The 26976-nt window shown below is 44.7% G+C and overlaps 1 protein-coding gene across 1 annotated transcript in view; it reads left to right on the top strand.

Moving 5' to 3' along the window:
- roraa (RAR-related orphan receptor A, paralog a) overlaps window positions 1–26976 on the top strand; it is a 184009-nt gene that overhangs the window by 103731 nt on the left and 53302 nt on the right. Inside the window, exon 2 of the mRNA XM_069685734.1 lies at window positions 20038–20067. Within this exon, the coding sequence (XP_069541835.1) occupies window positions 20038–20067 (30 nt within the window). The remainder of the gene's footprint in view (window positions 1–20037; window positions 20068–26976) is intronic.

The following is a 26976-nucleotide window of genomic DNA, read 5'->3' as shown; positions in this document are numbered from 1 at the left end:
AAGCGCTGTCAGTACCTTCTGCGACTCAGCTACAAATTCCGGCCTTCTCCGTCTAAGCAGCACTCGAACATCGTTCCAAATTTGTCTGTGCAGAGTTTGATAAGCAGACTGAATGAGTAGCAGATGCAATAAAGACCTAACCACCGTAACATCGTCACTGTTTACTTACCCCATTTCCAGCATGTATATGACATCAGATGGTTACGCAGCAGAAAAGAGACCGACAGGAGTATACTCCACTGGCAATGGGAAAAAAGACAATTGGCATTTATTAGTGGGTCTGAAAAAATCCACGGCAACGTGCTCATTTTGGTGGGAAAGGGGTATTACATTTAATGTACCAGTAAGCTTTCCCAATGAGACATCATCCCAAACACAAGATGGCTCATCTAAATGGCCTGCCACCATCATTAATGTTATTATTGCACCTCTACGCTGTTGTGTCTTTTTTAATGTCCAAATGTCTGCCGAAATAAATGCCTATTTATAAAATGAAAAGATTGTTAATGTATGCAACATGATGGAGGCTAATGGAACTATTAAAATCAATATCACCATCATGCTAAAGACAACATATATTTTGCTGCTGTAGTGAAAAAAGTGGACAGGTTGTGAGCGAGATGTCGGGCCCTGCTTTGCTGCAGAGAGCAGAAAGCACTGAGCCTTGACTTTGTATTATCAAAGAAATATTTCCTGGCCGACAGTAGATGGGCCTGTGATGGACTGCTTTTCCATCATTTTCCGACGTGGACGGATGCTAACAAACACGAGTGCTCCTGACGGCCACACAGAGCGTGATGTACATTGTCTTTCAGCCGGCTGACCGTGACTCTTGGGACCCGAGTTGTTCCGTATGGGTCAAAGGTTAACTGATTTGGTGAGGGTTGTCTCCGGGGGTCTGATTGGGAAGCTGAAGGCCCTGTGAGTGTCCTCTGTAAAGTGCAGTCCTGTGTCACATACTGACACACTCATGTTTGCCTTGAGTACCGCTGGGTCTTCTGCCGCGTGCTGAAAAAACAAACCTGCCGGTCTGTGGAGGAAAAAAAACTCCTACCATGTCTAGTCCTTTGTTCTCAACCTGAGCTGGATGAACACAGTCGTGGCGGAAACACAAGTGGGATGCAGCATCAACAGAGGTGTCTTACTTCCTGTATCTATTGATTCTTTGTGATCGTAGCCTGTTTTTTTATTTAGTCACCGGAACCTGGATGACAGCCTTCATCTGGGCTCAGGCTTCAGACGACCACGCTTTGTACCTTGTTAGCAGGCAGTTATGTGACAAATGCACATGGTCCACATGGCTTTTCGCTTCCCCTGTTTGTGTGTCATGTGTTTGTTGCTGTGCAGGGGCAGGAGGCTTGCCGCGCGCCTTCTCCCCTCCAGCTGAAACCTGTCAGTCCCCCTGGGGAGCAGGAGCCCAGGTTTACAGGACAGCTGAGGCAGCCCCTGACAGCCCGGCTCATCTCGATCGGAGCGAGGCATGCCGCTTTGCCGCTCGCTGCCTGGACAGGATTTGTTCCCTTCCTGCCACTTTACATCCACAAGCTCTACATTTAATTAGAATCACTTGTCATGTCTCGTATATCACCTGGGCCTCTTGGTGTCAGCTGTCAGCCAAAGAAATGCGATAGTTATTCATTGCTCTGTGGAAGTGTAACAGCAAGGTCACAGGACGGAATGCACCTTGAGCTAACTGTGCTTAATGCTCATGTGTGGCAGCGCAGTGTGTGTGCGTGTCCAACAACAGATTTCACAAATTAGCCTCTTGCTTTGCATCCAACACAAATGAGACTGTTAGATTATTTATGGTCTTACAAGCCACATCGCTCGTTGACAGAGTCCAGCTCAGTGCATAGCTAATGGTAGGTGGGCACTGTAGGGCTGAGTGGACTTACAGAGGCTATTAGTATTAGCTTGTGTTGCAGCTCTGACTATCTGGGATTCTTGTCGCTAAGGAGCACAGAGGCAATCATGCAAGCACTGCTTACATGAGGCCCCACGCTAAGATAATGCATACATGATGGATGTTATGACCTCTGACCTTTGCGCACATGTGCATAACGCTTGCATTTTTAACTACTCACTCGGAGCTCATCGGACACTTAACCGCGTCTCTCTGGTGTCAGTGAAGGCAGCACCGTGTACCATGTTTGTTTCTGCTTTGATCATGTTGTCCCTGTCACTTTAAATGGTGATGTTTGTTTTTTCTCCAGTCCCTCTCTCGTTCTCTGTCTCCGTCTCTGTCTGTCTCTCTCTCTCTCTCTCCCCCCTGCTATAACAGCCTGGTTATATAACTCCCTTTTCTTTCTCTGACATCCCAGAGCTCTTGCAGTCAGCTGACAGCACCCAAACGTCTGCTGGTAAACACACTGCTTTCTGTCTTTTCCTCTCTCCTGTTTTTTCTCCTGTTTCACTTCCTCTTCACCCCTCCTACTGCCTACTCCTCAGCGATTAGGGATTGATTCTCTCCTCCGTCCCTCTGCCTCCTCTTCCATTGGTCGGGCTCCGTATCCTCGGGCCAGTTTCCAAATATTAGCACCCGAGGCCAGGGGAGGCGGGCAGATACGCATTGCCTGCCATGGCCCATGGATCCTGCAAGCCAGTGAAAAATGAGCTTTGGAGAGGCAATAAATTGCATCCAATTTAGAGATGAAGGCAGAAATAAATTTCTCTTTTCTGAAGTCTGAAGAAAGGGGAAAAAAAGCCCCTAGATAATTTCTGTTCCATCTTTTTTATGTGAAAATTTCTTTGAAATATCCTTTTTGTGTTGTTTGAAATCATAAAATAATTACATGTCGGCACCATAGATTGCCTTTTTATGTTTCTGCAGGTTATGAAAATAATCACTCTTGACTTTTGCTGACGTGTTTTGCATCTCGCTTCAAATGCGTCTGAGGAGACAGTTTGAAAAGATACATTTATCAGACATGATTTGGCACACACACACACACACACACACACACACACACACACACACACACACACAAAGAGAGAGGGAGAGAAGGCTCCCCCTCCACCATTTCTCATCATTGCATTATCCTAAATGAACTGTCCAAGAGGCTTAGGCTCTCTCAGCTCAGTGCTGCAGAAGTCTGGGAGAATGAGAGAGTGTGTGTGAGGTAGTCTCAGAAATGATGAAAGGAAGTGTCTAGTAATGACCACATCGGCTTTCCACCTCTCTCCTTCGCCGCCTGCTCCCCGAATGCTCTCAGATTCCTCCAGCACTCCTCCCCTGCACCTCTGCGAATGCCTCCCGAAGTAATGAAGAAGTTAACAAAAACAGTGCAGTCTGTAAAGCTTGCATCAACAATATAAGCCAATGGAGAGCCTATCACTTGTTTTCCCTGTGGTGATGTGCAAGCCTCCTATTAGTCTCTGAAGCCCAAACTCCAGGCTGAGATGTTTCCCTTTGTGTTCAGGTAGAGACAGAGTGTGTTGTGTGCCAGAGCTTTCCTGTGTGTTACCTGGCCTGCCAAAAAGCAGTGGAAGAGACATGAGGGGGATACACTCTGGAGAATTGCATCCCATTCTGTTTTTCTTTTCTGATTTTTTTTTTTCTAGAAGAGATGTTTCGTCTCAGTTAAAAGGCTATGTTTCCCAACACCATTTCAATGTGCTGACACCCCGACTGTGAGGTGTTGAAATTGGCAAAAAAACATTGTCAGCGTGCGGCGTTGTGGTGCCAGTGAACTCCAAACGTACAACATGAAAGGGGTGATTTTGTGTATGTTGGAGCGTATTTACCGACAACATCGCCATGCTGTTCCTCATCACTGACTTCACCCTCGGAGATGAATAACGTGCAAATGGGCAAACATTCTTTGTTTGCTGTACACTCTGACAGTATTTACTTTGGATCACATAGTCATGTTTTGTTTGCAGCCAAATAAGCTCAAATGGATTTACAGAGCTAAGCTTTAGATTGTTTGTTCACTGTGTGAGATTGTGCTGTTATCTCACTGTATTATTATTGAAGGAAACATGCAATGTTAAAAAAAATCAAAGTTTTATGCAATATAAAATCGCTCTTGCAGATATCTGACGTGAGCGCACCGTGTGTTTAAGTAGCATTATGTCAACAGTTTGTGTGTCTTGGGGCTGATGCTGCAGAGTACCACGCGCCTGTGCTCTTCATCTGAGCAGGCAGTTAGCTAAGCTCAGCTGATTAATAAATAACCATGCCATGGTCTTGGATCAGTGCACCTCTAATGTGCTCCGACTCTCTGCCTTGTTCCTGTTGCGTCTATATTCCGCTCGGCTTCGTGAATGCAAAGGAGGGGAGGGGTCTTTCTGCTGTCTATCAGCATGTCGTAGGGGGCGTCTCAGCATGTAGTCATCAAAGCCTGCTGCGGCATGAGCTCCCCCTCATACCGCCAGTATTTGTCTCTCCACATGGACAAACGCAATCGGACGTGAGCTTCCCCGTAGCTCAGCCCCCCCTCCCCTACCCGCCCCGTGCTGTCCTCCCCCTCCCTCTGCTTGTGTAAATTATGTAAGTGCAGAGTGGGAAGCAGCGGTGATGAGGCGTACAGTAGTGGCATTTCACTAACCAGGGTTGTGAGCGGCACATGCGCACCTGCTAGCCGGCCCGGCTAGGCCCAGTAGAGGTCCACCTCTGGCGCATCAGCTTCACCAAATGCATTTTTAACCGGGGTTTCCAGAGCGGCCCGGCTAGACATGGTGAAGACATGAGGTTAGTGGGTTCACCTCACTGACTGTTCTCTAGTTAGAGGGCTGACATCTCTAAATGTGCTGTCTGTGTATTGTGTAGCCATGCAGGGGAACTCTCCCTCGCTGCACGGCTCAGACTCCGGCTCTCGCTCTGCGTTCGGCCCCCTTTCTCATGAAATAACAATCGAGCGGCACTTTAAAACGCAGACCTCACAGAAGACGAGCAAGTGGGCTCCAAAAAAAGGCACACTTACCAGACAGATGGACTTTAATACTACAGCTTTCTGTGTGTGTTCTGTATTTGTTTTGGATTATTTGATATCTAATTGGAACGTTTTGATATCCTGCTGTAGATTTGGTGTAGAAGCAGCATAAACCATAGAGTTATGTATCTGTGCTTGTATTTCTTTTTGATTGTGTCCTCTAGATATCCTTCTTGTTCTTCAAAGCCGGTCTTTTGGGCAAAGAACTTACCGTATGGAACGTGTGGAGCCGACAACACACACTCCATCTCTGTCTTTAGTTGCCTTTCTTTCTCTCTCTCATCCAGACACCACACACACACACACACACACACACACACACACACACACACACACACACACACTCAGAGATACTACAGGAGCTTAGCCAAACAGAAACTCAGCATTAATGATGAAAGAATAAGTCGATTAAACAAACAATGACCATAATTTAATCCAGAATGATCATTTAATAAGATAAAATAGTGAATATTTACCATTTCCAGCTCTCAAATGCTAAGTTTAGCTGCTTTTTATTTTTGTTTTTATTGCAAATTAAATGTTTTTTTAACCCTTTGATCAAAATAAAAAATCACATTAAGTATCTTTTATTATCCTTTGACATTTTCAGACTTAAAAAAGCATCAATTAATCCCCAAAAAGTGATTTTTCAAAGAAAATGTTTTAAATAATTGTTAGAGCCAAGCTGACTACATCAGGACACAAACTCTCCTATCCCATCACACAACCCTTTTGGGGGAGTTTGTTACTTTTAAAATGTATACCGATGCAATTACCAATTACCTGTCAAAAAATGTAATCAGTAACCTAATCCAAGCGTCACAATTTTAAAAAATAACGTCACTGATTACTTTCAGTTACTTTTGGATTACTTCGATAGTAAATCTGCAAATAAAGACAAGAGAAAACAAAGTTTAATACTTACAATGTGCTAATGCCCGTTTAAATTAATAGCGCTAATTATGCACATTTAAATCAAGTAAACTGCCATCAACTTATTCCAGTCTGGAGCTTTTAACTACACCATCCCGGCCGCAGCCATCACCACAGTCACAAACTATCTGTCAGCAGTTGTAGAAGAAGACAACAGGTTAGCTAACATTTTTAACTACAATTCTGTGCAGCTTACGTTACCTCACCTGTAAGTGTTTAAATTAGATGTCGAGTCCTTGGATAATGACAGCAGACAAAATGATATTGAAATTTCCACTAAGTGAAAGCCTTTGTTTCACCACAGCAACCACAGACTGTTGATGGCAACTTTGAGGAGCGGTGTTGTGAGATGTGTGTGTCGTGAAGTGTTGTAACGTGTGCGCACAGGTGCATGGTATTAGATGGTCAGACTCACAGTTTATAAATGAGACGCCAGATGTTATAGAGCATCTTTGGTATTATATTGTCTTCATTTCTAATACATGTGTCTGTAATCTAATTACCTATTTTTTTCTGTAACTATAACAGAATATTGCCCCCTTTTTTTTATCCTAATCACGTAACGCCATCACTTGTATTCGGTCACTCCCCGAGCCTGTCCCATCATCATCCTGTCGTTTCACCCTCTCTTTACTCTACATGTTGCTCCTCTCCTCTCGCCCTGTCTGCGGACCCTCTAACTGTTATACACCCACAACAGGTGCCTCTCACCTGTCAGACACAGCCTGCGTGAAACAACAGGTTCTCTTACCTGTGCGGTCTGACCTGATTCGGCCTCACCTGCCTAATCTCCAGTCTTAACATGTTGCTCTGTTGTTGCTTTGTAGATTGAAAAGAAGGTAAGTGGCATCTCTGTCTTTCTGATCATCCTCACGCTCCGTGAATCCCTATAAGTAAGTGTGTCCCATCTGCCAGGCGCAAATCAATAGGCGCTCTTCACGCCGCGCTGACTTCGTCTGGCTTCTGAGGAATAATTAAAGAGCCAGCTTGCTGCACACAAACCATGATGACTAATGCTGTTTAAGGAATGCCTCTCTTACATAAATCAATAGTTCTTATTTCTCACTCTCTCTCTCTCTCTGGCTCTTTTTCTGTGTGTTTGTGTGTGTGTGTTTATCAAGGCAGACAAAGTTCTCCTTTGTGCTTGTAGGTCAGTGTGTCACTGTGCCATGGCCGTGATGCTTACGCATTTTGACAGCGTCTGAGTGGGGAGAAATAAAGTAACTCCAAAAGCAAAGTGATACAATAGATTCAGTTGTCGTACATGGATGTGGTAACTGTTTCACCCTGCAGGTCAAGGCCAGGAACAAAAGAGCATGCATGTGTTTGGGCTGCTTGTTTAAACCCCCCCCCCCCCCCGCCCAACAACAAAGAGGCAGAGTAAATTAGTGTGAAATAATGCATGGTTATGAGGGAGCGCCGTGCACACCTTTCCACCATATTAGGTTTTCATAATTGAATAAAACATGGAAGTGCTCTGAACATCCCCTCAGAGAGAAATGGCAGTCACTAAAGCATAGAAGCCAACTCAATAAAGAATTGCAAATGAATAAGTGATGAGAAGCAAACGAAGTGTGCTATATGAGAACAAGGGGGCGATTTACTCTCAAACAATATTTGAAACAGCAGGTGAATGAGGGGCCATAATTACGCTGTAAAAACCAAGGTGGTCGGCCTAGAATGAATTGTGTCCGGTTATTTTAAACCGTCCGTTTCAGGACATACACTCAAATCATATGCAAACAGGACGGGGGAAACATCTCTGTCAAGCACATTTGCAGTTGCAGACACTGTACACACACACAGAGAGAGAGAGAGGAAGCGAGAGCGAGAGATGGAGAAAAAGGAGGTACACTGTGAAATATCCTGAAGGTCCTTTGGCAGCATTAGAGAAAAGGCCTGGGAGGTTAGGAAACATCAAATCAATGCATTGTAATGTGAATTGACTGCTGACTTTGATCATCTGCCTTGGGAGTGCTTTAGCATTGAGTGCTGTCACACTGGCTGGGTTAAGCAAATATGGCATGGGCTGAAATGGAGGGGAGATGGGTGAGGAAGGGAGACAGGTTAGAATGGGAGTGGGGGGAGAAAGCGATATGTGACGCCTGGCTATCATCAGAGAGTAATGGGTGCATTAAAATTCAATGTCCGCTTGGTAAATGGCATACTGTAGATGTTATGCATAGTTAAATTGACTTATAATTGCAGATAGGGAATATATAAACATATATATTAATGACATGGGGAGTCGTCGGCCCTGATTCCTAAAAGAATAATCTGTTTTCTGTGATTGATGTGCGTTTCGGTCGTAGAAAAGAAGCCCAGACTGAAGTGCATTGCTGGGCAGACAGCTCTTACCCTCCACTCGACTCCCTCCAAAATGATGGGTCAGCCCTGCTTAGTGTCAGAAGCTGCTGATATCCCAGCTCTGAAAGTGGAAATGCTCTTAAGCCTTTCTCCTATAATGGAGTGGCCGGTCTAATCTTGCCCTCTCTGAGCGAGAGCAGGTAAGGGAGACAGTTTTCACCACAACACTCTGACCTTTGCTTTTGGCACTACACTGTCCAGATTACAGTGCAGTCCGAAGAGTCCTCCTCCTTTTTGCCGCTTTTACCTCGGCTGCACCAGCCGGCTTCCTCAGAAGGATGTCCTCCTCGCACAAGGAATACAGCGAAGGCTTCTCTCTTTCATCTCAGGGCCTTGTTTATGCTGCCGGTGTTAAATATCAGATTAAAATCAGTAGCTGTGACTGAAGGACAACGCATGAAAGAAGCAGTTTGTCCTCTTGGTACAGAGGAAAAAAAAAAAGATGGACGGAGCGAGCTCAGATGGAGTGTTTGTCAGATAAACACAGCGCCGTTATGTCACCGCGACAAAGAAAACATGAGGGAGGGCCGAGACGGAACAGGAAGAGAGAGATTCCTTGAGTCAAGCCGGAGCAGCAAAGCCCAGAAAACCTCTTGTCACTGTATGAAAAGAATAGCAAGACGACCCGTAGGTATTGGGCTGCTAGGTGCATCTCCTAACAAGCTGACTGTTCAAAGGCTTTTTAGTGCTCTAGAGAACATGAAAGGCATGTTTAAAAATTTAAAAGCCCGATCTGTTCCAGTGCTATGGAGCGGCAGAGGGAAGCAGATTTTTACGTCGCCATAATTCCCCAGTTGCTTGCTTTGTAAATTAATTAAGATGTTTATGACAGCTGCTTGCACCTAATGGAATGCTTATAGACTATGCTATTAATTATTACTGCTGGCCACGGCTGCAAGCTTTCACATTGCTGAGGATGTATATGGCTGTGGCTGCAGTATGGATGCACTCCCAGGCTCAACATAAGAGCCCTTTTGACTCGTGAGTGTTTGTGGGCCGTCTGTGCGTATGCCTGTTATATGTTTTCTGAATGACCGTCTGCATCACAGCTGCTTAAAAATTATGCAATGCAGAAAAAGAAAACGTCTATTGGGAAGGCCCGAATCCGACAAAGCCGTCCATAACACCACAAGGGAAGTTACTACTTCCTTTGTTTTACTATCACTGATTCTGATTGGGTGTTTCCCTCGTGTAAACTGCACACCCCCGCCCTCTGTCTGCCCTCGCTGCGACCTGGCTTTAGCTGTAGGATGTTATCTTGCTGCACCTGCTGGACAAATGCCCTGTTTTCACCCTGTAACATTACACATGTACATCAGGCCTGTCATCATCTACCTTCCTGTTACCTCGTCCAGTTGTTAGTGCGGGGCAGTTGCACCGTGAACTGTAACTGACCTCATGAGCCCCCCCAGAGGAAGTTCAGTGGTTGGTTCCCCGCTGCTAACTTGGCTGTGGAGTGAGGGAGTTGTTATGCTTTCAGTAAGACAGCATAAACAGCTCGACTGCTGCTCCTGTGAGTGTGCAAATGCTTGTATGGCTAATTATAGTGCCTCTTTCATATGACTTCACCACAAGTTCTTCCTCTGACAACGTTATGCAATGGTATAAGAATAACACCATCGACAGCAGGAGGCTTTGGAGCACCAAGACACAACAGGCAGGTGTTTAAGGATGAATTTATACCTTTAAATCGCTATATGAGCTTACTGTGTGATTCTGATTATTGTGTTCTCAAGTTATTGAAAAGTGACTAAGTCTGTTACTGAGTTTTTTTTATGACTCAATTGTAGTTTCACTGGATTTTATGTAGAAAAAATGCTGCTAAATAAGAAAGCACAACCAAATTTAGAAACCTGCCGCGCAAACTGAAAACGCAACCGAATACAGGAATGCTGCAACGAGCACAGACAAAAATGGAAACTAGTTCCGGAGGGGACAAAAAAGTGAACGAGACGCCGGGAGACAAATTTGTAGGACACGCTTTTTGTCCAACCAAAAAGAAAGAACATTTTAGCTCTTTTTTTAACATCAATTACTTAACCCTGATGCTAACAAGCATGTCTCTTTAAAGCCCCCCTCTAGTGAAGATCCAGTGTTTAACCTTGTAAACATCTCCATGAGGTGTTCTGCATGTGCTACAAGACACATCAGGAACAACATAAGCAGTCATCTCCATGGCTGGGCCTGTCTGCTTTTAAACTGCAGTGTACCAAGGACAGTCTGAACAACACGTTTTCAGATTGGCAGGTTTGAGATGCCACAAACCTAAGGAGCCAATCCCTTTAATGGACGGGGTGACGCTATGCGTATCATTATGTGTAACCTATGGCAACCACTTCGGAGATGCGCGAGCCAGCTGTAACCGTCATCGTCATTTTTGCGAACTCACTTCTACTAACGTTATTACGACTAATTACTACATTTCAAGCTAGCTAAGTTTCAACACGTTTCCTAAACGATGGCAGAGGCGTGTTTTTTTAAAAGGCTGTGATTTTGGAGAAACAAAGTTGCAAAATGGGCGGAGACTATGCAGATTTGGGAATTTTTAATGAGGGAAAAGGAGGAGAAGCATTGGGAGGAAGGTTATTAAAGGTGTTTTGCAGAAAAAAATATCAGACACAATTTATTGTTTCAAGCAGAGCATTTTATATGTCTTGACTGGAGCTGGTCTTTAATGCTGTATCAGCAGTACCAGACTTCTACAGGGGTCATAAGACAAATCTGAAGGGTCGCCAGCTGTTAAAAAAGATAGGAAAGAAGAACACATATATGCTTCAGCAATTTAGATTTCCTTTCTCAGACTTTCTCCTAATCTCTTTTTTTTTTGATAAATTTTTGGCCATTTTGTCTTTATTTGTAGGAGAGACATGAGGTATTGTGAGAAGAGAGTGGGGGAAGACTTGCAGCAAGTGGCCGAGGGCAGGAGTTGAGCCTGGTCTGTGGCCTCTGTAGATGAGGCGCCTGCTCCACCCGCTGAGCTAAACCAGCGCCCCAATCTTTACTTTTACTGCATGACGTTGTAAGATGATGAAGCCAAGAAGATAATTCAAAGAAAAAACAAGGAGGGGAAAAAAACACTTTGTTGAAGTGGCTACAATCACTTCACAAATGCAGCCTGTAATGAGGGGTTGCACAAAGACAGTATTTTGTTTGAAGGTTTCAGAAGCTAAAACAGCTGAGAACCACTGGATGTACTTATATGTGAATGTTTTTCAACTTAAAGAACGGGTAGACTTCCTGTGCTCGTCAGCTGTGTAGTTTCAGTGTTACTGGAAAGATTCTCTCACAGCCTGAGCATCCAGACAGTGCACCCCATGGCATCCAGTTACCCAGGAGTCAATGGGACAGATAAATAACTCAACACAGCTCGCTCTGTTGATTACACCATGTGAGGTACGTCTGTATCCCCGCAGAAGGGAGGCATCATGTCTCTGCTCTGCCGAGCTTTATCCCGTGTTATCCTCCGATTACATTTACATAGAGAATGCAGCTGGGAGGGGGAAAGCAACAAACTGAAGCGCACTCCACCTGCACCACAAGAGGCGATGTGTGAAATATGTATTCAGTCTTTCATCAACCTCTTTATCTGCTACGCATGGGTTATCCTCATGTGTAAAGTCCTCTGTTGCGTTAGCTTTGAAAGAGGAGGAGGAAACTGTGATCTGTGTTCTATTAATCATAGTCCAGCTCCGCGGCTGTCCCGTTATCACACATGTGTGTAATTACAGGGTATTTGTGCTTTAAGCATGGCTCTGTTGCCTGGAAATGGAAGAGTGGCTCTACTGATGAACTCCCTGCTAATAGGACTACCTTTGATCTGCATGGAGCATGGAGGGCTTACAGAACTCGCAGGTTTTAATTATGAAATACATGAAAAATAGATGCTGCGCTAAGTGCCGACCATGACTGCAGTGAATCACAGAAGCAGCGCGCGCGCTAGTTTGCCTCGGCTCTTCCTTCCTTTATGTCTTCCAGTGCTCAAAAATACCTCAACCCCCGGCTCTCTGACTCAGTTCGTTACTGCGGAGGAGCAAAAAAGACGAGTCCATGATATTAATTAGTGGATTGACAGACATGTAATTCATCTCAGAGGAAGTTTTCATTACATGGGAGGCTTCAGAGGGGCAGTTTGGCTTATTGGCAAGTGCTAAGACCAGACCTAATGGGGCTGCAGTTCCCTCCCTTTTGAGCAATTACAGCCAAGTCCTTATCAGCAGAGCCACGAGTCCACTGTTGTGGGACCTTGACTTCCAACACACTAACGCAGAGTGATCCTTCCCCGTAGACCCTTGTTCATTAGACAAGCGCCTGCTGCACTGTACTTTACAGGATGAGAGCCGAGACTGAATGAGTGATGGTAATGAAAGGGTTCCAATATATTTCTGAGTCAGCCTTTTATAGAGCTCATATTAGCTGACATTAGTTTGTCATCAAAGCTCTCCTCTCCCACCCCTCCAGGTGATTGCACAAGCATGCCTGTGTGTACAGTCTATTGACAGACCTGCACCGCTCTGCTAACAGATTGTCACCCACTGTCGGAGCACACATCAGCTCACCTGATCTCCTCCCGTCTTGTATAACCGCTGCACTTGAGATGATATGAAACGCTACCCGGGCTCGGACAGGGATGTTGAATAAACAAATCTTGTGCAACACTTTTATCTGTTAAATGACATATTTCCCTTTTGTGAATGCAGCCTGTCGCTGTGGTTTCCTGAGGTAGATGGCCTATGAATCATGCTTTGCGACCAAGCATGGAAACAGAAGACAGACGTAAACAGGCGAACTGGAGATCAGAGATTGTCTTTGTTTAACCTCAGTGTGCTGCTTATTGTGATTATTCAAGCTCTTCTGTTTAGGTCTCTCTGTTGGCCACTTGTAATTCTCTTACAACCTATTATTGTGAAAGAGTGGAGTGTATGCCTCAGGAGCTGTAGGTAATTGTATCACCCTCCTAAGATTCAACCTATCTAGTGCTAAGGTAATGTGTTGTAATGTGAATAGAAACTTTTAAGTGTCGTCTCCGGGGGATGTTTCTGTTGTTTGCTAAAGAGGCAGTGTGACCTCTGACCTCTGCATTGTAATAAAGGGAATTGGGACGTATTTTTCTGTGTACATTCTGCAAATAACAAAGAAAGGCGTAGATTATGTATTTATATAATTACAACCGTCCTCTGACAACATATCCATTTCAAATCTCTGTAGTTAAAGCCCTTATATATGATGTGTAAACACACCCAGACTGCCGCTCGGTGTAGCTTCGAGTGAGCCAGGGTGGTCCGCTGAATGTGGTTTGTCTTTATTTATGGTGCTGGCTGAGAGGCTATTGGGTTTCATGTGTGGTTGAGGCTGGATCACGGAGAGATTACTGCTGGGCTGGGAACCGCCAGCGCTGAGAGTACACAGAGGCCTGCCTGTGCCCCTGGCCTCACTTTGACCAGAGCTCGGGGCCCTTCCTGCATCCGTCAGCTCCCCCCCCGGGAGCCGCTCGCACTCAGAGGAGAATTACTGTACAGTACGGCTAGAGCCAGGATCAGAGCGAACAACATCAGAGCAGCAGAAACCTGAACATTTTGGCTTTTCACCTGCAGCACTGCACCGATCGCGCGAGGAAAAGGGTGAATGGAGCGCCTCAGTGGTTTCAGGTTGAGGGGCTCCTTGTTTAGTTAGTAGATGTTTCCTGAATGTGCCACGGCTAACCTTCACCGGCGCTCTAAGAGTGTTGCAAACAAATACAGAGCACTTGAGAGTGCAATGATAAATATTAGTCTGGCAGTGATATGAACTATAAACCTCAGAGTAGTCGTCTTGGTACCACGTTAGAGCCTTCGACGTCCAACAACAGACTCGTTTTTTTGTCATTTTTAAGCTCTCCACTAAGTGAACCTGTGCGGCAGAGTCTTACCAATAACAATAGCTCTTATCGCAGCGTTCCCTGCGGTACAATTAAAATTCCGTCAGAGTCTTCAATCTGCCTCCCAGCCATGCCTGCTGTTTCTCGGCCCTCCTGGGCCACGTCAATTCCTCTGCTGCAATGTATAATTCACGAGCCACCAAACAGCACTGAGGACTCACCTGGAGACTCGCAGGCCCAGCAATGCAGAACTGCGCGGAGGGGAAACGTTGTACATGAAGCCTGGGAGACATTTGTAGGGGGCGAGGTGCGTGTGACACGGTACCTGGAGTCAGCCAGGGCTTCTATGATCTCAGGGTCACCCTGATAACATCCCTGCTCTGTGGGGATCTTCTGGCGTTTCTCACGAAGATATGGATGCTTTTATTTTTACTGCCCTTTCTCCTTTCGTCTTCTGAAAGACGATTGTGGTGTCCTCTAAAACTAATTTGGATGTATATCTTCTATTTGCAGACAATTCCATAGCGATGCATTGAAGTAACCTGTGGAGTCTCGGAGTGGTTGCTTTTAGTTAAAACCAATTAGAAATGACCAGAAATAACAGCGCCTGGAGACAGAGAAGTCATTTTTCTCTTGAGCCTCCCCAGAGAGTTGGCCTCTCCATGGATTAAGTGTTTTAGTATATTAGGGGGCAGCTGATTAGAATCATTGTGCTTTTTTAATCGTTACATTTTCGCACATATAGTTTATAGCAGTGTAATAGCTAATAAGGCTAAGTGTGTCACTGCAAATGGGAGGATTGTTTAAATGACTTTGTGTATGAAACTTGGCCTTCACAAAGAGAGCCAAAGTTAGAACAGCACAGAGGTCCTTGAATCGGCTCAGACATCTTATTGTATGACTTTTCATGAGATGAGCATCAATGTAAGAGGAACCTTTAATCATATCTTTGTACTTTAGCTGTAGTTTATACTGCCTGTCCCGTCACATTACTTTAGGAGGTTTGTTTGAATACACTTATTGGCTACAAGTCAGAATATTCTCAAATTTGAAGCCTGAGTTTCTCTAATATTCAGCTCCGCAAATCAAACATACCATTTTTCTTGAGTCTGCTTTTGGAGCTTTGATTCCTAAGAAGAGAAACACATTAATTGTTTCTAATTATTTTCTCTCAGGAATGTAGCAGCCATTTGTCAGCGGGGCAGGCGGCAGCTGAATGTGGCTACATCTATCATTCTTAAGATGACCATGACTTCGGCGCCATCATTAACCAGCAACCTCAGGAGTAGCCTAAAATTAACAACTGCCATCATTAAGACCGGACAATAATCTGAGAGGCCTCTTTAACTGTACAGAGCGTGCGCTGCTAGCACTCCCAAGGCCTACGCTATTGACCAGTGATTCCACGAGGAGTCTGCTCCGTCCCTCGCCGGGCCCTCGCTGGCTCTTCCTGCAGCTGGGTCTGCCTCGCCGGCTGTGTCCTTGTGTGCGGCGGGCGTGCAGCGGTGGCATGTGGAGCAGGCGGCAGGAAGCGAGCCTCCATGTCTCCCCAGACTGAACAGTGAATGAGGATAAGTGAGGAGCGCCAGTCAATGAATCAAGCAGCAGGAAGGGAGCAGCCAGGGGGGGAGTGTGACGTCCCCACGGGAGAGGCCTCGCATTAGGAACTTCCTCGTCTGTGTGTTTCTGGCACAGGTTAAATGGATCGCTCCCATTAGCGCGCTGAGAGGACAGCTCCATTATATGAAGGAGACTGTAACTTTGAATGTCACGGTGCAACAACCCCAGAGCACGCCTCGTCTCCCAGGGAGGCAGGGTGACAATAACCATCCATGATAATCATTCCCTGTCAGGCTTTAAGGAACCTGAAATTATGACGTACAGCCTGCCATGCGCCTCAGACTTCATTACAGCGCTGTCACTTTGAGTCGCCTGCGATGGCACGGCGCTCCTCAGCCGGCTGCAGCACCGAGGCTGCCAAACCCCACACTCGCTCTCCTCCTGTCTAAGTGGCATGTTTACAGGATGTGTGCCCCCCTGCAGATAGATGCGGTGGTGGTTAACCTCCAGTCGCCTGCAAAGTGTCTCTCTTCCTCTATAGCATAGGCAAAGTCTCATGAGAACATATGCTGAATTGTTTACTGTTGCAAGAGAAAATCTGACTGATCAAAGGCCACACACTGACAACTGTCCCTCCTTCCATTGTGACAAATGGTAATGCTGAAATTAGAATTCAGCTGCAACTTCACACACACACCGTGGCCCACCTTAACTTAAATAATGCAGAAGCATCGGCAAAGCCCATCCACGGTTATAAAAGGCGATCCTGAAGTTATAAGAGTGTTTACAGCAGCCTGTTTGTCAGCCAAGGAGAGCTTCACCTCCACGCTGACCTCTGAACCTGCCATCCAGTGGAGAAGACATGAGCTGGCAGGCATTGCCAATGTCAGTGCCCAGAGCTAACTCCTTCTTTCTCACCGCCTGACTCATCCATTGGCTTTGTGGCCCCGTCTCCTTGCCACCTCCAATCACAGGGCTCTGAATGACACATAGAGGAGGAAGTGGGCCTGCTAACCACCCCTTTCGCTTCCCCTAACCTGCATAGCAACAGGCCAAAGCAACCTCTGCTGCAGAAGACGGAAACAATTTCCTCTCTGCAATTCACTAATAGAACAGTTTATGTATTGTTTAGTGTTTGTTTTTTCAGTGCACGAGATTAGTAGTTGATGGGGCTCCTTTTACACAAATAATCTTTGGGTGTGTTTGCTGTTTTTGAGTTTCTTTCCAGAGTTTGTGTTTTACCTACATGGTATGCAGTATTCCTTCTCTGCATGTGGTTTAACAATAAGAAACATACTTAACATAAGCGGTGGAGGTTTTTGACCACAAGAGACCCTGTAGAGAAACTTGATGAGTCTTGAGGATGTACTGACGTGCCACCAGCATGGGGGCGGGGTGGTTCTCACTTCTGAGCGGAAGACGACGACTGCTGGACAACTTAACAATGCAGGGTTAAAAAAACAAACTTGCAAATGTTCATTATTTTTTAGGCCCTTAGGACACACACAGCACCATTCAAAGTCCTGTAAACAAAACTATTTGTTTACACTGACAAATTCCCCAGGGTGCCTTTACAGTGAAAATCCCTCCTTAAATAGACTTGACTTTATGCAGCCTACAGTGAGGCAATAGAACTTAGTATTAGAATGACACCATTATAATAAAGATGTATGTTGGATGAGATTGATTACAAGTAACAGATGAAACCTTATTTACTATGTGAGTGAAGGAGCAAATGACAGCAGAACAGCTTGCGAGCATTATCGATGTGGTTTGTGTGGCTAACCTTGAGTAAAAGCACGCACACACACTGTACACGCACCTTCACACAGTTGCGTTTCCTCTGTCATAAACATTTTGCAGGGCAGCTGGTTGTTTTTTGAGATCTGTGGTCAGACAAAGAGACATTTGTAAAGTTGCAGGAAGAAGAAAAACAGACAACAGGTTTGAATCCTTTTTGCACCCTTTGTACGACATTTACATTCCACATGACAGAAAGAACCGTTAGATTGAATAGCATGTCTTTCTAATCGTCACCAGACTCCCTTTAAACACTCAGTGGATGTCTGTTTTATGCGTCTGTAATAGAAGTGTATTGTTTGACAAAAAGCCAGGAAAAAGTAGCTTATTTGCTTTTTCCCTCTAATTCAGTTTCCACTAAGCGCATCAGCTATGTTCCTTACATGGTCTAAGAAGTTGTCTTACCCATCAAAACAAAGAGCCAGTTAACTGCTTAATATAGGCTTTTACAGCTGCCTTGAGTTGCAGCGCCATGAAACCACTGCTCTTTAATGGACCATCAGCTCTTGCTGGCTTCCATGTCGTTTGATTGAGGTGAAGAATTAAGATCGGATTACTGTTTATTTTCTTGTTGCGTAATGTCACAGTTGGACTGAACAGAAGCTTTTGGCCCTGAGCACTGGAACAATGCTAGAGCTCCATCACAGACTGCCGGGCCCCTAGGTGACTGTTTTCCCTCTTCCTGCTCACTGGAGTTGATATCAGTTATGTGTTTCAGTGTGTATGTCTATAGGAGGCTGAAGGGCTTATTTGTTTTCCCCCTCGTTGCTCTTTGACTCGTTTCCCCTCAAACGTGTCTGAAACATTGTTATCTCCGGCCAGACGCCTTTTTCACAGAGAGTTATTGAATCATGTCAGCTAGCTGTCCCCCGAGTTTCAAATGCAGGCTGTAGAAAAATTAGCCATTGCTTCCGCATGACAAGTGGGATCTATTAGTGTGCTATCGCCCTGCAAAGCATGAGCATCCAGCAGGCCGCTGGGGACCACGGCTGGCTGTGCACTCGTCCGCGTCAGGCTCCTGGGGCATTAGAGCAATGTTGCAGACAGGAGAAGCAGCCGGAGCCACAGCAAGAACCGAAGTGGCTCATTCGATGAGTTGACACCCGAAGGGGTGAGGAAGGACAGCGTGAGCAGCAGCAGCCCAACTTCACCTCAGCCTCAGTCAGGCCTGACTCACTCTGGTCAGACTGGACACTTGTTAGCAACACACATGCTCGTATCTCATCTATTGTTAATCAAATGCTCTCTCCCAATACCACTGTAGTGTTTCTATCAGAATAATAATGTTACATAAACTGGTGAGTTCAAATGTTGGAAGTCTTTCCTTAGTGGACTTTCTGGAGACAGGTTACATAACAGCCATAGCAGGCTACATTAAGACCATTTCATAGCACAGTAGCGGCTTTATGACGGCGTTTGTGCTCCGTAACATCACCTCTACTGGGTTTTGGTTGTACCTCTGGTTGGCTAAAACCAAAGCATGAGATGTTGGAAAATGTCATTTGACTTAAAAGTTATCTTTTGATCATTTTTGAATTAATGGAATCAAAATGAAATGCCATTAACACTAATAATGGCGTCCCACAAGGTTCTGTTTCAGGTCCTCTTTCCTTATCACAATATAGAAATGATTTGTGTTAACCACATTACAATGAACACATACAGGTATTAGCACAGGCTGATGCCTTAATCTGGCAGTTGCAATGAAAGCCATTGATTGTTTAAATTTGATGTTATGCTTGCTAAAATAATAATGAAAGAAAAATGTTTATGCTATTTTCAAGATCTCTGATGCATTTCATCAACTATTGGTATCCAAACAGTTCTTACAGTCCTGTCCACGGTCATGCTCCCTCCCTCCTAGAAGTTTACAGTTGTGTGTGTCTTTGTGCATCGCACCTTACAGTATGAGGTTACCTTTTTTACTTGCCCTTATATATTATATGGTTTTTTTTTTAATGCTGCACATCTGTGAAAAAACACAACAATTTTGTTCAAATTAAATCATTGTGCTTAGATTATGTTAATGTTGCGTCTAATTGTTTTCTTTACATCGTGACTTAAATGGTGTTGTTTATTTATATTTAAACGACCCTCGCTTGTATAATGCTTCATATTTTGTCTCTCTTAAAAAGAGGTCCTGCTCTCATTGAGGCTACCTGTTTAAATAAAGGATTAACTAACTAACGTTGAGGTCAGCATGCCTCCATCCCGCTCTGGGCCACAGGCTTAGTCATGTTCTCGGGTCCAATCAATGTGGCCCGCTCAACACATTAGCATTCCAAATGTTGTTTGTTTAACTATAATTTTTCATTCATTGCCTCCAGAGGATAGAGTTTCAGCCACCTTGTCGTGGATGTTGACGTAGCGTGGCAGTGGGTCAGACACCAGCCTACACACATAATTGCCCTGGGCCTGCCACTTCAGTGACCTTGGACAGTGACAGTCTGTTGGACTACAGGGTTTACCTCATCATCGTCACTGTTAGTTAGCTATAGGCTGAGCTCCATGTTAATTGTGCTGTGTGCTGTGTATTTTACAGTCGTTTTTTATATTGTTTTTAATGATGTGTTTGTTTTTACGTTGCAGGTATCTCAGTAACAAAGAAGACACATACCTGTGAGTACAAAGATTTTGTATTACTTTTCTTCTTCTGTTGCAGTTCAATTTAAAGGGTGTAAAAAAAAAAGTCATGTTATTCAAAGGTAAATACACAGACTTAATGCGGAAAATAAACTAGTTCACTGTAGAGATCATCTTAATTCTATCCATGTTGACTCTCCTTTCATCAGTGCCTATATACATATTGTTGCCTGACTAGTATTGTAATAAATCAATACCTTCAATTAGATCAGTGCCATCCACTTTCACTGTTTCGTCTTTCTCCAGCCTGGAGAGAATATGATGAAAGCCCCAGAGAGGAAATTAAAATGCTACGCAGTCTTATGACTGTTTGATAATCATGCACAGTTGAGGCAGACAGCATGCTGAAGCACTTCTTTGTTTTCTGCAAGGCCCTTGCAGCTCAGCGACGCGGAAGTGGTGCTGTGTGGTGGTTTGTAACCTCTGAGGCTGCATTAACTAACAGGAGTTTGTATTCTTCAAGTACAGATCCTATCACTTAAATTGAAAGATACAGACATACTGCGTGACACATGTTTCACACGTGAGATGCCAGACTTCTTTGTGCGCTGCAACAATAGCGCACGGGCTCGTCTAACCGCCGCTGCCTTTTAGAATTTCAGTCTGCTCATGAAGAATTGATGAACAGTCAAACCTGTAGAAATCAATGATTTCCAACAGATTTGTACTGTATTTTGACACGTGTGAAGTGCAATCGAAAAGGCATGTAAAAACGCTTTTGTGTTCAGTGCAGCAGTGTGTCTATGCAAGTGTGTACATGTGTGTGTGTGTGTGTGTGTTCATACCCCACTGTGTGAACGGAGAGAAACTAGCCCTGAAGGCTATCCTTTCGCTCTGATCACTCTGATGAAACTCGTGGAGAGGGACGGCCAGAGGGCTTTTCTGTAAGAGCGGTCGGAGTGTTTCAGAATGTGAGAGGCTGCATCTCGCCCTGTAAAACACCCCGGCTCTTTCTTACATCAGACAGCAGGGCAAAGGATATGATCTTCAATGCCAGACAGCTCTACCTTACTCAAACAGCCCCGTCAAAACAGCAGCATGATTGTGTGTTAAGCTATTTGCTTGTCTGGAGGGGCTATGCTATCTTTTTTTTTTTTTTGATGTGTGTGTGCATGTTCGTGTTTGTGTCAGGATATCTTCAAGGTAAAACAGAAACGCTTTGACCCACCATCCACCGCCCCACTATCTTAATTAGTGCGCCGCTAAGCACCTCTACACCGGAAGGGGGCTCAAATCAAAGAGCATGATTTAAGAGTCTCGGGTTCAAAGCCCTGGGCAGAGACTGGACTGCGCTGTCTCATTTTGAGTGAGAAATATTCAAATCTTGTCCATGTGAGGAAATCAAAGTAAAGCCCCTTAACAAGTGGTTGATTGCTGTGCCTCGCAGACAGGAAGCGGCTGTAGAGCCTCGTCAGAGCTGTGTGCACAAGGAGGAGTTCAAGGGCCAGTTAATGGTCATTGAGAATGTGGAGTGAAGGTCTTTTTCAGAGAAGCCTGCTGATTATATGGCTGCTGGAGTAATAATGAGGGAGATTGCTCTGCCCTACATGGTTATAGTCGGGCTGTGGATCTATTTCTGCTCTCCCAGTGAAAACATTGGCTTCCTCGCACTGCCACTCGTAATGCGAGCTTGGCAGCCTTGCTTGTGTGTGTGTATGTGTGTGTTTTAGGAGGTCTTCCCAGTCCAACCCAGACCACAGGGATGGGCCGTGTCTCTGACTAACTCCCCACTCTGCCTGAGTGATCAAACTGCTGGAAGCTCCCCGCCATGCCTGTCCCCTCATCAATATAAATTACAGGGGCAGCTGTTCACTGGCAGACTCCTCTCCTTTCCTCTCCTCTCCTCTCCTCTCCCATCTTTCTTCCCTCCACCTCCCTCCTCCATCCACCCGACTGGACTAATCATTGAGCTATCACAAGGTGAAGTATTCTCCATGAAAACAGATATTTATATCATTGTGCCAATGACAGTGATGTCCTCTCCCCATTCTGAGGACTTATGTAGATTTACTATCTGAGGTAGCACCCTCTCTGCTCTCTCTGCCATCCCTTCTTCTGCTTTCCACATAAGAGGCGGCCCCACAGCAGCACTTCCTTCAACCACAGGGCTATAATTCTCAGCAAGAAGTCAGCTGTGGTTTTCCTGTACATTTCCCTGACAGTTTTACGTAAGCTCTGTTTTATGGACTTTTAGTAGCACTTGATATATTCCCCCAAACCGCCTGTTTGGAAAAGAGGTGACAGCAAAAGATGAAGGGCTTATATTTTCCTGTTTTTTTCTCACTGCGATGGCGGACACCAGATACACGCCGTCACCTTCTCCTGCCTCGGCGAGGCTGCGTTGCCGTGAGATGGGTTTCTGTTCGGACCTGTTGAGAGAGATGGTGTGGAGCGGAGGATCAGATGCAGCAGCTGATTACACTGAGATTAGACGTCTCACCTCTAATCTACCATCAGCAGTCTGGGGCTCTGTCTCACGGCTCGGATAGCAGAGAGCTAGCTAACACACATACTCACACACACTTACGCTTACACGGTAGCCAGGATGCTCTTCCTCGAACAGAGCAGATCCCCTGATTACCTTGAGCTAATGCACTCTGTTGCAGCTGTAGACATACAATATAGTGATTGTCTGACAGACTGTTCAGACTTAAGAAGAAAAAGGCGATTGTATGAATTTTAAGTAGCTTTTTTTCTTTGGCAAGGATTAGATAGAACAGCCAAGAAAACATTACACCATTCTAATATGTCAAAATAACCGAAACACATTTACAATATTTAAATGAAAAATCGTGTCACAATCAGAATCAGAATCAGCTTTATTGGCCAGGTATGTGTGCACATACAAGGAATGCCATTAAAGCTAATAAAGGTGTCCCACAAGGTAATGTTTCGGGTCCTCATACCTTATCACAATATATAAATGATTTGCATTAACTGCTCTGCTGCTGTTTTATACACAAATATAGACATATGCTTAAGACAAGAACAACAACCTCGACAAAGATAAATAAACTACTATTTACTATTTTTGTTATTAAAGTTTCTATTTATTTAAAGATACACAAACAGAGAGTGTCACAACTTTGAGTTAAAACATATTAAAGGCCTGAGATAAGTTTGCACATGCAAAACAGCCAAAATAAACAAACATTGAGCAATTACAGCAATTCTACTAGATCCTCACAGGGACGCTATGAGCGAGAAAATAGTCCCATGACCTCTTAAAGATATGTTCATATGTATCATAAATTCCATAATTTTTTTATGATACGGATAGGATGTACTTTTCCATAATCTGCGGATCCCTTGTGACCACCCCTACCATTAACATTGAGTCATATTTTGATATATTGGACAATTCTGTTTGATCTCTAAGTAGGCATAGTCTTGGTGGTGAAGGTATTAAGAAACCTATGCATTTCCCTATCTATTGTAATACTTATAGTTCAGTGAGCCCATCCTGTTGAGCTTAGAAGAAGTGAAATAAAACCTGTGTATTAACTGAGTAAATTTCCCCCTATCCTCCTTTATATATTTCCCTGTGTTTGAAAGTATTTTCAACATTCCTCCTCGCTAATATCACAGCCTAGGTCCTTCTGCCAAATGATCTGCTATTATAACCCTGTTTACTTCTTATTATTTTACTATTTAAATGAACATAAAACTGAAATTGCAGTCTTAATAAAATCTGAATACTTTAAGCATCATAAAAAACACCATTTAATATAATTCCGGCGCTATTCTGTCACTGTTATTGTATTTTATGTCACAAATGCTTGTGTAAGGCTGCCTGCACTAATGTGTGTCTGAGTTTAGACTGGGAGTAAAGTGGCCAGAGGGAGGCAGTAGCACAAATGTAACTCTAGGAAAAAGAGAGAAGGAGACAGACGAGGCTTCCTCTCCTCATCTTTACGCATACGTTGTGGAGAGAGTCCCACTTTTTTCACTCTATATTTATCCCCATTGCTGTGACAGCCTCCTCACGCTGATTGAGAAACACGGCCATGCTCCTGCATCTTCATTTATTTGCCAGCAGCTCGTATTGAGCTCCTCTCGTCTCACATAGTAATAGTACAGCCAATCTGTTTTAAAGCAACCAGATGATTTAGATTCTTCTGCACTGCCTCCGAAGAAGCCGGCGCCGAGTCGCAGAGAAATTATATCAGTGATTGAGATTCACTCAGAGTTATAACAGCAGAGTTTGTACACTTTATGCCTTTGTGCATTTGAGATTCCTCCCTTAAAAGTAGTGTGGTGCATGTTTGGAAAAATATGCGAACAGCGTTATTAATCCCAATAATGCTCGCTGTGTTCACACAGCACGATGACAGCTTTTACCCTGTGAAGCCTCTGCTTTACCTCTAAATGACATAGCTCTGCTTTCTGAGTGCTACAGCGCTAATGCACTGGCTGTGTGTGTTCAGATATTGTCGGTTAATCAAACATGAGATTTATGGTGCCTAATAGTGCTGTACATTGCCAATTTAGGAGAATAATATGTCCCAGTTGCTGTCTAATTTTGCTTGGCAACAGGCGCACTCCTGTGGAATCGCCCGGGGCAGTGTGAGTTGTCTCTGCATAGCTCAGTGTTCCATGCTCAGTGGTTGTTTGAAGGTATTTCATCACATTGTTGCCTTGATTCAGCTCTGTGGGGATTTGTTAGTTGCACTCATGTGGGAAGTGCATCCAGTACATTGTTAAGCTAGGGCTGATAATGAAGATCAGCCAGCCAGAGTCCCCTGAGCTACAGAGAGAGAGAGAGGGAGCCTAGTGAGACGCGCGGCGCAGACATAGTGGAGCAGGACGAGCACACGCAGCAACACACACAGACGCAGAGGAATCATCAGCACAAAGCATACAGCGCTGAGCTGTGCTGGAGTGTATCACAGTTAAAAACACAACAGAAGCACATGCAGTACAGGAGATTATTAATACACTCTGTTGTTCTTACTTAAACATTGTTCTTTACGTTTTATGTAAACGTTCCTTCAGCAGCATTGCAATCACTTTAATGTTGTTGCCTTTTTGTTACAAGTGAAATTGACGATGCAGGGCCCCACCACGCGCAGCCGCTCCTGTCTGAAGAAAGTTATTTGATTCTCAGCGTGGTACAAGAACTCGTTGTTTCCTCCTCTCCCAGAGCAACATTGAACGCTTAAATTGACACAATCTTTTTCTCCCTCTGTACTGTAGGTTATGTTTCATCTTACTCTATTTGTTTGCTCCACAAAGAGAGTATTTTCTTTTTGGACATTTTGGTTTAATCTATAATAGACGGCTATTTTTTTTTTTCTGAAATAGGTCAGTGTAATCACAACAGTGAGGGATGGACAGTGGCTGTAAAAGGGAAATCAATAGAGCTATCTATTTGTCGTAAACCAGGCCAGCGTGATTTTTCTCCATTTTTCCTCCGCTGCCATACTTTTCCCTCTCCAACACAATATGGCAGCTCCTCATTTTTCAGTAAAAGCATTGTCTGCCATTTTGTAGAATTGCAAATGGCCTTTGTACATGCACTTTCTTTGCATAGGTTTGAGTGGGTAAGACGCTCCTTTTTATCGTCTCCTGGGGGCCCGGGGTGTTTCATAAGGAGCGGAGTGGTGAGGGGAACCGTAGGGGTGCACGACAGCTTTTTTCTCTTGTGGGGGTGCTCTGCTTTTGTTGCCTCTTAATCTGGTTCTTCTCTCGGTGCCGGCTCTTTCAGAGAATTTGAGCCGGAGCGAAGAGAGGCCTCGTCAGCTTTTCCTCACCCCCTTTCCCCTTTTGTGTCTGAAAGGCCCTGTCTTGAAGTGTTGTCAGACCAGAAAACAAGAGTAAGTGACATGTGACAAGGACACAATGCTTGGATGGACCAGCCAAAGTAAGTGGCCCCCATCTGCTGCCGGGCGATTTCTCTTCTGCCGGCTGTCTGCCACCTCAGGTGAGCGGGGCCAGGGATGGAGGGCTGTGCCGGCGACGGCGCCGTCTGCCAGGCAGAGCAGTTGGCGTAGCCAGGAGGACGCGGCCAGCCTCGGGCTCGCCGCGGCTGCACAGTCGACCGGCCTTTTGCACAAGCGCAGGTTATCCGTCACTCATCAGGTTTCCGATGCCTCATCACTTTCCCATGGTGTACACACATTCAGCGCAGGACAAGAGTGTCAGCATGTAATGAAAGGTTTGATTCATGGAGGGCGACAGAGGCGGAGGTCATGGAGCTCCTCCAGATATGATCCTGACTGATGCTGATGGTGAAGCTTTAAGATGGGGGGGCCGTAATTAAATGTCCTTGTGCCACCGTGGAGCTGCAGCCGTGCACACAGAGCGTCACTCTCACTCTGACCGGCGTGCATCTCGTGGTCTTCACTCCGCACTGAAGTGCACTTTGAGACAGATTACACCAAACTGAAGTGGAGCCAACTATTGTCAGAAAAAGTCCATTATGGATTTTTTTTGCATATGAAAACTCTGATGCAATATCATGCATGAATAAAAGCGTGTGAAATTAACATTTATAATTTAATTCCTGCATTATTCAAAAGAATGTTGTTGAATAAAGCATGCAACGAGTAAGATGTCCCCTATAATACAATCCTTTTGAAATATCTTGTAGGCATCACTTCAGGATCAATAATAATCATCTCAGTGCTTCAAAGAAAGAAAAACATGTCGAAACAAAACACAACAAACTCGACCGTTTGCGTCGGGAGCTTCAAATGTTTATTAAAACTCAATTAGGTGAATTTGAAGAGAGGCGAATAACGTCACTCCGTTCAGAAGTAAAGTAGGGAGGAAAAAAAGTTCCATCCACGGAGAAGAAAGCAGCCGCGCTCACGGAAAGCTGTCGGTGATATTATACATTGACATTTGTGCTGATCGCATTGTGCACGTTTTGTTGAATCTGCT

Source organism: Semicossyphus pulcher, unplaced genomic scaffold (genome assembly GCF_022749685.1).
Source record: "Semicossyphus pulcher isolate SPU_LCO1_2020_fin unplaced genomic scaffold, fSemPul1.0.p SCAF_8, whole genome shotgun sequence".
Lineage (NCBI taxonomy): Eukaryota > Metazoa > Chordata > Actinopteri > Labriformes > Labridae > Semicossyphus > Semicossyphus pulcher.
Note: the sequence above shows the minus strand (reverse complement) of the source record. Positions and strands in the feature narration are given on the sequence as shown.